Here is a 14,243-nt window from a genome sequence, read left to right as displayed (position 1 = left end):
AACAAAGTCAAGCCAACTCGCAAGCTATTCGGGATTGATTCAAAAAATACTCAAAATCGACTTCATTAATATCGAGTCAAGCTGCTCAAATTAATTATCGGATCGAATTCAAACTTCTCTCAAAAAAATTGAATTTAAAGTTCAAAATACTCGGCTCAGTAAGCTCGCAAACCTAATCGAGATTTAATTATTTGTTATTTTACCCTTTATAATTATTAAATTAGCAATAATACTTTCATTTTTACATTAATATTTATCTTTTATATATTTATATACAAAAAAGCGAGTCGAGCTCAAGCCTCAAATTTTTTTATTGATTTCAAGTTCAAACTCCTAAAATGAAACACGGTTGATTTTCGTTTCAAACTTTAGATTTTAGAATCGAGTCGTACTCGAACTTAGCAGTGTTTCGACTCGATTATACCCCTAACTCAGGGGAGCTAGTGTGTCTTAGAATTTCATCACATTTTGATACAAATCAAACTGAAAAAACTGAACCCAGCTAAAAAATAAAATTTACATCGCATTGTGACTGAAGAGTCGAAGAAAAAAAAGCAGCAAATCACAGTGTCCATCGCAAACTCCCAGTAGTACAACTTTTGAGCAGGATGAAAACATTTCCATTTATATGATTTATAAAAGAAAAAACAGATTATGGAGAAGCATGCAAGAAACCATAAAACAATTATATCAACTCACCCCATTAGTTACATCTAAATTTTACATTCTTTCTCAAAAAGTACAAATCCACAAACCTTTTCTTCCTAACGGGTGGCTCGGGGACAAAAATGTTACCGCGCTGTAAATATCAAACTACAGTTAAGAACATGGTAGAGCTTAAAATGAAAAGATGAGATCGATGAACCACTAATCAATCGCAGGAAATTTGAGGTCTATGAGAAAGATGGTACTATTTCAAATAGGTAGATGAAACCCACAATAGCACATAAGTTATCAGTGAAGTAGTAACCTCAAAACTCCTTAGTCCTTTAATAACCGGAATTGGTGGAATCACTGCTACCATCAAGAAGGTTCCTAACAGCCATGAGAATATAAAAGCTCCAGCACTGCACCACGGGAACAAACTCATGAATCAGGACACTTTTACTAACACATACAGCAGGAAGATTCAAGAATGCATTTAACACAAAGATAGAGGTTATAATATAGAACTATTTAGCATTAATTCATACAAATTAATGAGGCTAATTGACAGTAGATTTTCATTTTTAGTACACAAATTTCAGAAAAAGAAAAGATATCCGCAGCGAGGAAATTTTGCTACATAATATAGAAACTGTCAAAGCAGTACAATAAAAACAGCAGGTTTCATATTTATCAAGAAAGAAAGAAAACTTAGATTTAAAAAAAAGCAAACAATACAAATAAGAGAAAGGAGACAGATCTCATCACATACCTATAAAGCACAGCCCAGAGTTTACTCTTCAGCCGGTCATGTATAAAATATATTGTAGCCATCAAGGAAATGGCTACCTGAAGCGTAGGCCCTTCTTCAGTTGGAAATAGAATCGTGAGAACTCCGAGTGCTAGAAATGCAATTGCTGTTTTTATGATGACACGTGTGGATGGAGTTTGAAACCTGCTTGTGACAGCCTGCACAACACGGGACTGCTTTAACTTCCTAACCTTTTTCCCAATGTCAATCTTTGGGTTCTTCCTATCATAAAACTGCTGCATGATAATTTTGTCATGGGCAGACTCAATTGCGTCCAAACTTGGTTTGTGCCCAGCATATTTATTTACAAGGAAGTTTCTTGCACCTTGTATTTCACCTTCAGATGCCTCCTTGCTAATCCCGAGCCGTTTGTAGGGGTCCCTTACATGAATTCTAGGAAAGATATCTGAACTTGCAAAGACAAATATGGAGAAAGATTCAGAGTGAATGATGTTACTTGTTGAAAGATGCTTTCAAACACATTCATACCTAGGACCATTTGTAATAATCAGTCAGGTAAATTTACATAAAGGCACATGTTTTCAACAAAGATTTAGCATAGTATACATTATTTAAATGGCAGTTATCAATTCCACATAAATGTAAACTAACATATCATACATTTTGTTTCCGCCGAGTTAAAAAAGATGTCGCCTTAGGCTTGTTATACAACAATTAACAACTTCCGCGTTAAATTCGATTTTCCCATTAGACTTTAATTGATAAAAAGGGGGATACGGCAAAAAACATTGAATAGCATTTTACTTAATTTGACATGGAAAACAGAGACAGTTCTAAGAAACCATTATTTGGTGACATGAGCAGCTACGGCTTAAAGGAATACTGCAATCCATATCCAACTTCAACTAATAGTCGAATACCACCACAGGTGATACTCACAATTTTCTGTAGACATTCTAAATGTTAGAGATCACAGTCATTCTCTTCTCAGGTACTTCTCAGAGCCCGAATCTAGGGACACCATGATTTCACGGATGGAATACAAATTGGCCCACTTTTTTTGTTAGGGCATAGGATATCAGCGTAAACATTCCACCATATTGATCATCTCGTCAAGAACACTCGTTTATGTTCTCAAACCATCTTAGCAATTTTCATAATTAGGCAATCTTCCACAAATTAAGAAAATCAAAATTACCAGGTTGGTCATTTGTCATATCACCACCATAGGAAGCATCCATTGCACACTTGATAAAGCCAGTTTTCTTTACATTACATCTTCAAAACAAAAAAATCCAAAGGCGTTATTGCGAGTTCAATAAAATTCAAAAGCAACAAAATAGCTCATATTCCTAATGCAGAATTATAATGGTTGAACACACAAATTAAAAATTACCTCTTGATACTAAGACAGTTTATCCTTTCATTAAGTTCTCCAGCACAAGGAAAACCGCAAACTCGCCTGCGAAATGACACCGGGCCATTTACAGGTATCCGGAGACAACACCTTGAAGGACTACCCATTAGTCCAGACACAGTCATCCTCAGAATGCAGCAGCACCACAACAACTTCATCATAAAACAAACAATGTTAACAATCAATTCAGTTATATTTAGTTCTTTTGCAATACAATTATTTCTAATTCCCAATAACAGAAGCATCACTAAAGCAAGTATAAGAATACATCAATAAAAAAAATTTAACCCATTACTATTAAGAACTTAAAAAACATAGATAAGCATAAAAATTTAAGAAAATTTTAAAATTGGAATAGAAATTGACTAAATTAAGCAATTAGAGTCTGAATAAACGTTAAAAAAGAAGTACCTGAAGTTGTGAAATGAAATGAATATATTTATTGGTTTGCGAAGACGATGAGACTAAACTGTTGTACTGCTAAAACCCTGCTACTGCTTAATTAGAGAATTTCATTATTATTTATTTATTTGATGATGAGATTGAGGGTTCAGATGTGATTGGGCACGCTGAAATTGAAGGCTTAGATCTGATTTGTTTTATTGGACGGTGATAGATGATGCTGTGTTGTTAACATATCATGGTGCTTCATTACATTGCCTGATTGGTTTAATGTATAGTTTCACTCATAAACTATACTTCTGCAACACCAACACCCCTCAACTATAGTTTTAATTTATCACATTGATTTTAACTTTTATCTAAGTTAACCGTTGAACTCACTTAAAAAAAAACATTTTTAGCATTTATCATGCCAATATGGCATATGTTGGTTGACCCATAATTTTTTTATGAAGTGGATAACATAAATTGAGATTTAAATTTGGATATAATTAAATTTAATTAAATTAATTAAAATTTTAAATTAATTTTAATTAGTTAATTAAGAAATATTAATTATCTATGAAATTTATATATTATAACTAAGTAATTTGATTTAAAAACTGGTTTTAAATTTGTTTTAGCTATATGTAGTTTGGTTGGAAAAAAAGTGTTGTCACGTCAGCAATAGTAACGTGGTAAATCTATTGACAAAAATCGGTTCATACAAAAATGACTATAAAAATATCAAATATGCTATAAGGAACTGAAATGGACTGATTTTTAAGAGTTTGAATATAGCTGACAAATAGTTTGATATTTTTAGTGATTAAATCTTTATTTTATCATCATGAAAAGTGTATATAATTGACATCAGAAATCATATTCACTCAACTTATCCTATTCTATTACTCCCTCCGTCCCGTAAAAATAGAAAAAATAGCTCTTTCACAAAAATTTAAAAAAATAGTTAATTATATATGATTTGTGATAATTTTTCTAGATTGTCCTTTTAATTTTTTTGAAGTAAATTATAATAAATTAGTGATTCATACAACCCAAAGCCACTATATAAACATTAGCCAATAGAATTTTAGATACATAAAAAGCAAACATTGAAACTTTAAATCAATTAATGTTAATATAAGAATATTTTAATAATTTTATAGTTAACTAACATTATTTTTTCTATTTTTGTGGGACAAAAAAAGTAGCTACTTTTTTTATTTTTACGGGAAGGAGGGAGTAATTTATTATGCCAATCAACATGAAACAAAGTAATGGAAATATTATGGCAATGAAACTTCGCCTAACACATGCATTCTGACATTGAAAATAATCCAGATCAAGTAATTGTTCTTTGACGCCATTATTGAAGAGAATGTTGACATTACAATTCTTTTTGTTATTTCTCATAACACGTTAGTAGGGCTGCACTTCAGATTTCACCCTTGACAATTTGCATCAGTTAAACTGTTAACCCTAGAAGTAGGGCTGTAAATCATAAGCTAACCCATTCCCGAGCTACTCGGAACTCTCGACTAAGAAAACTTGTTCCAAGTCATTTATTAAATTAAACGAACCAAGTGTTCTTCGAAGAAAAAAACAAGTTATTGATGAATCAAATCTACATTTAGCAATGTTCCATTTAGTTGAATTTACAATTTCAATTGAACTTCAGATATTACGAGCTGACTCGTTTAAAAATTCATAAAACCCATCGATCGTCTAATAGTTTATTAAGTTGATTTATTTACAAAATTTATGAGCTGTATAAACAAATTTCCTGCCGCGATTAAAAGTGAACTCTTATTTTTATAAGAAGAGACTTTTTCACCATTTTTAATTTATTTAATCTTAATTATTTATAGGTTGTTTTATATTGTAGAGCAACTCAGCTTTTTCTTTTAATGTGGTAAAGATGACAACATCCTGCGAGGGCTGGTGTCCCTAAAATGTTCACATAATGACATGGAAATTTTTGCAATTTTGCTACTATAAAATCACAGATCGTATGCTGCCAACTTCAACATTCCATATAACAGATGGTTCACCCCAGAGGAGTGGCCCCTGAGAACGCAGGAGCATCGGCTCGAGATGCTCGGTGCACCTGTGTTCTCAGGTCACCCCTTTGGGGCACCATGTTAGCATGCTCATTTCAATGTTCTTTTATGATTTTTTGATTAATTGATCCCGACTGGCGGTTGTTCAAACTCGATATACATCAATTGAAATACGGCTAATAGGTAATTTATTTTAAATTTTAAAATATCGTATAGTTTGCAAATTAATTTTGTATATCAAATCTTTACTTATTTAATGAATTTTTTTAATGGAGTCTTGCAATGTAGTAGCTTAATTCTACATGTATCTGCATTAATACATCGTGGTCATACTTAGTTTGATATGTTTAAACTCAATCCAAGTTTGATTTTAGATTTTTAATTTTGAACTCAGTTCAAATTAATTACAATTTAAATGATTTGATGCTAAATATTTAAATGTTTAGTTGGTTTCTTTTTTATTATACTATGAGAAATTCAAAAAACTCAGTTTGTCCTCTAAGTTTACCTAAAAAAAATTTAAATGACGTGATGGACTCTAAGTTTACCTAAAAAAATCAGTTTGTCCTCACATTCTTCCCCCTTTTTTGGTTTTTTTCTCACGACTTTTTTGCCTAGCTGGCCACCACTTTCTATTTTCTCTCCTCTTTCCTTTTTTGTCAAAAATTGAGCATTTAACTTTAATTATTAATATTTTACATTGAATAGCATTGTAGCATCACATAAATCCCAAAATTAAGGAATTTTTTTGGAACGTTATACATCGTGAGAGGATAAGGTGGAAAGCAACATTTGTTAAGCTTGTAAATAATTTATAGTGTAGTACTATATTATAATCATACACTTTGTCTTCAGTGATCAAGAATAAAAGCAAGTAAATTCATGGTATATTTTGGAGAAAAACAGAAGTCAATGCACTTTTCTAGACTATAATGGTTGCCTCTTCGTTCACCAAATAGAGGTAGATTTAATGGGTAGAGGTGGATATGGTGGCGGTGATGGTCGAGAGAGATTTAGCGGTGGATAAGGGGGTTCTGGTGGACGTTGTGGTAGTGAGTGTTATTCTTGTGGTCAGCCAAGTCATACTACTAGGGATTGTTTTCAAGGAAGCGGCAGCGGAGGTGGGAGATATAGCAGTGGGACTAATTTGGTTTTTTTGCATAAATATATCAATTTTACAAGGGTCCTTCTACATTTTTTTCAAAGAGCCTTATGACCTTGTTCACCTTTGGACAAGAAGACTATTTGCTTGCCGGACTCTTTTCATTCCTTTTCTGGGATCTTTCTCTCCTAAATCCATTTACCGTTATTCCGTGTGTAAGATGAGTCAAACATGAGTGTTCTAGACGGGACGAGCTTTTTTTTTTCATTCGTCTTTTATGAGATATTGTACAACAATCTTAACTGCATAAGTTGGAATTGGGATTAGAAGGAAAACTAGCTACATATTTAACATATGCTAGTCGAATGTTGTTTACCGGACGGGTTTGCTTTGATGGACAACAGTTCCACATTTGTCTCTAATTAAACCTTAAAGCCTAATAGTGGGGCAATCCCTATAAAATGATCAGATCCCCCATAGCGATAACAGCTCATGCCGCCTCCAACACCACCCTAGAGCCACTGCCTCTCACACCCGCTGTCGCTTCCTTGAAAACAATCCCTAGCAGTATGACTTGGCTAATCACAAGAATAACACTCACGACCACGACGTCCACCAGAACCTCCATATCCACCGTTAGATCGCCCCCGTCCACTATTGCCACCATCTCCATATACACCAAAGCTACCCTTATGGCCTCTTCCGCCTCCACCACCTTAAACGAGGTTACTGTTAGGACCAGTGACGTCATCATCGTTAATACGGCCAGCAAAAGGGTGTTTAATCTGATACTCGATATCTCCATTCTCACCGAGGCTATCGAAACCCTCACTTTTGATTGAAGATTGGTGAACAAAGAGATCTTTGCTTCCGTTGTTGGGGGTTATAAACCATCCTAATTTTATTTTGGGAGGTAATAAGGACATGACAAAGGAATGTGACACGTCTTTTGTGTGTTTGATTTTGAAGAGAGAGAAAAGCAAATATAAACTGATGGTTAACTGGGCAAAAAAAGCCAAAAATCATTTAAAATCCTTATAGAGTCAATCTTTGATAAATATAGTAACTATAATGTTATGTTTTAAAGTTCAGACCATTTTGTAATTTCTGATAAATAGAGTGATTTCGGAATCAATTATAAGTTCGATGAAGATGTTTAGAATTTTTTCCATATTTTACCAATTTTAGTTTGTTTCTTAGTAGTTTACTTTTTGTAGAGGTATACATTTGTTTTGGTAAGTTATCTTATTGTTAATACAACTCATTTAAATGTTGCTGTATGCCTTTTCTTTTAATAAAATTTGTAATGAAACTATGATGCAATTAATATGAAATCATTATGAAACTATTATGATCTATGATCTATGATCCCAACATGAATTTTTGAATTTTTTTTTGGCTTTTATGTCAAAATTTTCTTGTTTTTTTATGATCTATGAACCTTTAAATATTGCAGATCTTCTTTAGTATTATATCTTATTTGTTTGTTATTGTTATTTTCAAATATTTAGTGTTATATTATTGGTGTACTTCTATCTTTTAGATTCCCTTGAGAATAAGGTTGCAAAGGTTAGAACTTTAAAAGTTCAAACGGTTTCTCAGCATAGTCGATCAAGTTTCAAGTTAAGACCCTCGTACCGAAATTTAGTTCCGTGTTGAACGCCAAAGTGGCTAATTAGTGGGGTTTAGAATTAATTTTTTTTGCTTGTATTTTTAATTGTTTCATATATTATTAGATTAGGATATTTAAAAGATCATTTATTTACTTGTTATATGATTTTCATTATTGTATTTTAATTTTCTTATTCAATGGATCTATCTTGGTTAAAAAAGAAGTATCAATTTATAAAATAAAATAGATATTAAGGTCATTACATATTTTTTTCTAAAAAAATTGAAGACTGTGTTATACTCTCTGGGTGAGAGTGGAGAAAAATGCCAGAGGAGTATTTAATTTGATTTTAACAAGTTCAGAGTGATTTTGACCTTTTTAATATTTTGACACGTAATAAGAGAGTAAAATGATCATTTGTCAAACGAATTTCTATACATGCATATATGTGAAATTCGAAAAATACAACTAAACCTGTTCTGATTAATTTAAAGTTTAAGGCACCCATATGTAAAAATTGGAATTACAAATTTAACAATAGAATAATAGGCAATATATTTACCATTTCTATATTTTAAATTCAAAACTTATAAATTAAAGTTCAATCTAATCAATTCAATTGGAAATTTTAGTAAATTAAACTTTTATTTATTTATTCATGTTTATTAAGTTTTTAAAAAATATTAATTCAATAGTTTATAATATAATATATATAATTGTTATTATTTTGATGAATTTATTCAGTTTTTTTATGAAAGAAGAAGGCAAAAGCCAAAGATAAAAGCACTAGATACTTCTAAACATACGTGGAAAGAAATCCCAACATTATCATCAGTAAGGTAGCTTTGAAGACCACTTGGAATACCATCATACATCAGCAGCCCCACATTGTGAGAAAAACCGAGACTAGCCATGCGATCAGCGCAACAATTGCCTTCCTTATGGGTGTGACGAACGACAACCGACCAATCTCTATTAATCAGATACTTGATAGCATTCCGGAGGTTGGCGTTCGCATTAATTCTAAAGTGATCGCTGTCCATGCTGTCCACTCCGAGCTTGCTATCCATTTCTAAAATAATGTGGATAAATCCACGGTTCCAAGCCGCTTTTTAACAAAATGTATGTTTGGGAAAATAATCTCACACCTTTATTGATTAATGAATCATTGTTTATATACAAGAAGTTGTAACTGCTATCTAACAAATAAAAGCAACAGACTCGTGTTAACTAACTAACTACCAGTAACTGACTCACTAACAGAAATTAACAATCTAATTGCTTAATCAGCAAGTTATGTACAGGAGCTATTAAATACAACAGAAACAGCTGATTATAACTTAGATAACTGAAAAACAGTTATCTCCTATTCTGTTAGCCCCCCTCAAGGTGGAGTATACAAGTTTTGTATACCCAGCTTGATTGTAGAAGCTTGAAAAGATGGAGCTGGTAATGGCTTTGTGAAGCAATCAGCAAGTTGATTAGCTGATGTTACTGGAAATAAGTTGATCAAATTCTCTTGAATTTTCTGTCTGATTAAGTGGCAATCTATTTCTATATGTTTCGTTCTCTCATGGAAAACTGGGTTTTCTGCAATTTTGATGGCAGATTGATTGTCACAATACACTTGAGCTTTTGATGGCCATCATTATTTCCTTACCATAGTAGATGATAAAAGTAGGTATTTGTGGATTTATCCAATGAAATTAAAATCTGAAGTAAGAAACATTATCAAAAATTTCATAATCCTCATTGAAACTCAGTTTTCTACTAAGATAAAATGCATCAGATCAGATAATGGAAAAGAATTTGACATGTCTGAATTTTTTGCTTCAAAAGGAATACTTCATCAAACTTCATGTGTATATACACCACAACAAAATAGTGTTGTAGAAAGAAAACACCAACACATTTTAAATGTAGCTCGTTCACTAAGAATTCAAGCATCCCTTCCATTAAAATTCTGGATAGACTGCATACTTCATGCAGCCTACCTAATTAATAGAATTCCAACACCAATTCTAGATGATAATAGTCCTTACTTCATGCTATATAATACTCAACCAATCTTTGATAATCTCAAAATCCTAGGATGTCAATGTTTTGTCTCTAAAGTAGGTCCAAATAAGAACAAACTTGAATCAAGATCTGTTAAATGTGTGTTTATAGGTTATCCTTCCAATATCAAAGGCTTTAGAGTTTTTGATATCTCTAACAATCTCATTTTTGTCTCTAGAGATGTTATCTTTACAGAACACATATTCCCTTTTGAGAAAATAAATAATTCCACTACTCCATCATCAGTTCCTGTTTTTCCTAATCTTAGTTCATCATGTAATTATGAATATGAAACTAACTCACCTGCAGGTACAACAACTGATATAAATCATTCAAATTCACCTACACTGCATCCTCTTCCAAATGATGAAGTCTTAACTACAAACATCCCTCTTACCACCTGTCCATTACCACCTGTTCCCAATCCTATTAGACATTCTCAAAGAACAATTCAGCAACCATCACATCTCAAAGATTACATTCTTTCCAAACCAAAAACTCAAAGAACATCACCACATACCATATCTCAAGTACTCACCTACACAAATATCTCCCCAACACACAAACAATATTCACTAGCCTTGTCAATCACATCTGAACCTAAAAACTACAATGAAGCAGTTCAATATCCATGCTGGCAGAAAGCAATGCAGGAAGAAATTACTGCTTTACAAAATAATCAGACTTGGCACTTAACAACACTACCACCATCTAAGAAACCAATTGGCTGCAAATGGATCTTTAAGATCAAACATAACTCAGATGGTTCAGTAGAGAGATACAAAGCACGCCTAGTTGCTAAAGGCTACACTCAAAAACCTGGCTCTGATACCATAACAAAATGTATGTTTGGAAAAATAATCTCACACCTTTATTGATTAATGAATCATTGTTTATATACAAGAAGTTGTAACTGCTATCTAACAAATAAAAGCAACAGACTCATGTTAACTAACTAACTACCAGTAACTGACTCACTAACAGAAATTAACAATCTAATTGCTTAATCAGCAAGTTAAGTACAGGAGCTATTAAATACAACAGAAACAGCTGATTATAACTTAGATAACTGAAAAACAGTTATCTCCTATTCTGTTACTTTTAAGCCATCAAACGCACCCCAAAGTTCAGCTTGTAGGACCGAACAAGCTCCAATGTTCCTGCTAAAGCCAAAAACCCATTCTCCGCTGCTTGTACGAGCTAAACCACCTGTTGTTGCTATTTTCTCTGGGCCTCGGACAGCACCATCGGTGTTGATCTTCAACCAGCCCTGAGAGGGGGGATCCCACCCTACAAGCTGCTCCATTTTTGGCTGTAATCCAGGATTAGATAACTTGACAAAGTTTTAGCAGAAAAAGAGTAATGAGCCATTTGACGAATAGACTGAGCAATCATCTCGGAGCTGCTCCTCTCCTTGCTAAAAAAATGAACTTGTTACGGTGATTCCATAAGAACCAGCAGGTAAGGCCAAATAAAATTCTCCAATTCTCGCAATCATCATTGTGATTTTTCTGTATATTAACAAAAAACCAATGATCAAAAGAAAGGCTAAAAAAGTTATGGACAAAATTTGAGGGGAGATATTGTCAAAAGAATTTATATTTATCAGTCTTTGTATGTAATAATTTATAATTTTTTTTATTTGACTCGAAACACCAGTGAGTGAGATTTCTGCTCATTGCAGTCACCTCCGGGGTTCTTCACCCCTGGATAGTACCAGGACGACAATTTTATCTTTTTTTTATATTAATATTATTTAGCTAAAATATATTTTTAAATTTCTCCTTCTGATTTATGATAAAAAAAATCTAAACAAAAAGCTAAAAAAAGTGTAGGAGCAAAATTTTTTTATCAGAATAATGTTTTATCAGACACCTAAAGTTTCATAATTTTGGGAAAAAATCTCACAAAAAAGCTTCATGGAAAACTAATTGAGCTTTAAGAGAAGAACAAAAAAAAATCAATGGATTACTAGGAATATAGTAATAGAGAAAGTACTTTACATCAAAAATTTCTCCAAATTAATATGGGTACATTTATCTTAACTAGTTCCGCATTACGTGCTATGCACGTGGCTCGTAACGTAACTCCTCAATGAACATATTAGTAAATTTATTATAATTATATCAATTTTTTATTTATAATTAATATTAAATTAGATAAGAACTCGAAACTAGTCTTTTTAAATATGTGTAATGAAAATTTAAAATTAAATTCAATTATTTTTTTTTAAAAATGAATTAGACATAATGTGTGTTCTGATTACAATTTCTATAATACAATACGTTTTTAACAATGACTTGAATTTGAACTATATAATTTTTCAATTTTAAACTCCATAAAATAAATGATATTCAAAATTTTTCAATGAAATAAATTTACTTAATTATTTTAATGTTTTTAATTACTTATTTATAATTTTTGCTCGTTTGTCAAACTTATTTTAATTTTAAATTTTATAGGTATAATTCATAATTTTTGTTACTTTTATTAAATACTAGTCTCGCATTACGTGCTATGCACGTGGCTCGTAACGTAACTCCTCAATGAACATATTAGTAAATTTATTATAATTATATCAATTTTTTATTTATAATTAATATTAAATTAGATAAGAATTTTTGTAAAAATAAATATAATATATTCGGTTATTAAATTTTTTTCATACTGAATTTATTCTTATTTTGGTTTTATAATAACAATAATTAAATAATTAACTTAATTTTATTAATAATATCCTTAAAAATAATAAGATAGAAATTTAAATAATAATATATTGATCAGATATAGTATTTTAATTTTGTAGTTCAATTAAACTAAAAGATAGGTATTCCTACTAATTTGGAGACAATTTAGTTATTTTTTACATACTAAAAATTAAATTAGAGATAATTTAACTATATATTCTAATTAGGACTTTAATTACAATAGTGATTAATTAAATAACTAATTAATTAATGACTATAAAATCTTTATTTAGTAGTAAACTGAAAAGGATTATTCAGTAAATTTGTCTGTCTCTCCCCCTATCCGTATTTTTATATATAGTATAGATTTAACCTCAAAAAATCTAAAAGTAATGTCTTCCCTTCCATGTGTGATATTCTCAATTGTACAAACCTTTGTGTGTCCTTTTTTTGGTACTAGTTTCGCATTACGTGCTACACACGTGGCTCGTAACATAACTCGTCAATTTATTTATTAATTAAATTTAATATAGCTATACTAATGTATTTTGTTAATAATCAATATTAAATTAGTTACAGTTTTTATAATAAATATATATCATACTTCAACTAATTAATTTTTAAAATTAATTGACGTCAATATATTTACTTATAAATTATTATGTTAATTAAATTTCAATTATACTAATGTATTTCATGTATAATCAATATTATATAGGATTAATGTCACCATATAGCACAACGTTTTACGTTTTTTTCATTTTAAACACAAATTACAATTTAAATTAATTTCGAATTAAATTAAAGTTTTCGAAATAATTTTTCCCCGAACTCCTTTACTTTAGATATATTCTTCATTCGAATTTAATAATAAAAATACACTGTTAGTTTTAAATTTTATAAATATGAATTTCATAATCATAATAAAAGAATGTTATAATAATCCTAATAAGACTAACTTTCATAGAAAGATTTTAAAAATAAAGTAAAACAAATTTCTAATTATCTTTGAGCAAAATCTATAGCATATATTTATATTAGTGCAATTTAAATAATATTTGATGAGTGTGATCATTCAAAGTGTTTGCTTGTCATCCAATTCCATACTCTAGATCACACTTGTTTGGATTAGGAGAATTTCGTATTAGCAATTCAAACATATAGAAGTCTAATTACTTTTTGCGTTCAAGTTAAACTCTAATTGAAATTTACCTTTAATATTTAAATAATTATTTTAATTTTAAGTAGAGATTTCCGTATTATCAATACATACATATGGAAGTCTAATTACATTCTGTATTGAATTTAAACTCTAATAGGAATATACCTTTTAGTAATGAAAGATAGAGTTTTAATTGCATTAGGAAATAATTGAGTTAGATTAGAATAATTAGTTAATTTAACAAAATTTAATTATTATTAAGGATATTATTGTAAATGTGCCTGTCCCCCCCATCCGTGCTTTTATATATAGTACTAGTTTCCCGCCACGTGCTACGCACGTGA

The 14,243-nt window shown here is 30.9% G+C and overlaps 1 protein-coding gene across 1 annotated transcript; it reads right to left on the bottom strand.

Annotated features, from left to right (window-relative positions):
* Positions 1–665: 665 nt before the first annotated feature.
* On the bottom strand, positions 666–3,349 carry LOC126676178 (protein CHAPERONE-LIKE PROTEIN OF POR1, chloroplastic). The gene is made up of 5 exons (XM_050370330.2): positions 3,246–3,349; positions 2,814–2,986; positions 2,616–2,695; positions 1,418–1,862; positions 666–1,067 (listed from the first exon to the last, which is right to left on the bottom strand). The coding sequence occupies exons 2-5, from the start codon at positions 2,957–2,959 to the stop codon at positions 911–913; spliced, it is 828 nt and encodes a 275-aa protein (XP_050226287.1). The 5' UTR covers positions 2,960–2,986; positions 3,246–3,349; the 3' UTR covers positions 666–910.
* Positions 3,350–14,243: the final 10,894 nt, after the last annotated feature.

The sequence above is a fragment of the Mercurialis annua genome, linkage group LG4 (assembly GCF_937616625.2).
Source record: "Mercurialis annua linkage group LG4, ddMerAnnu1.2, whole genome shotgun sequence".
NCBI lineage: Eukaryota > Viridiplantae > Streptophyta > Magnoliopsida > Malpighiales > Euphorbiaceae > Mercurialis > Mercurialis annua.
The sequence above is the reverse complement of the archived record's forward strand: the minus strand, read 5'-3'. Positions and strand labels throughout refer to the sequence as shown.

Bases quoted from the DNA above. Each gene is read 5' to 3' on its own strand.
- LOC126676178 (XM_050370330.2), bottom strand. From the start codon at position 2,959: ATGACTGTGTCTGGACTAATGGGTAGTCCTTCAAGGTGTTGTCTCCGG. The intron at 2,696-2,813 runs GTAATTTTTAAT...TTTGTTTTGAAG, and splicing joins AACTGTCTTAGTATCAAGAG to ATGTAATGTAAAGAAAACTG. The intron at 1,068-1,417 runs GTATGTGATGAG...CCCGTGGTGCAG, and splicing joins CTCTGGGCTGTGCTTTATAG to TGCTGGAGCTTTTATATTCT.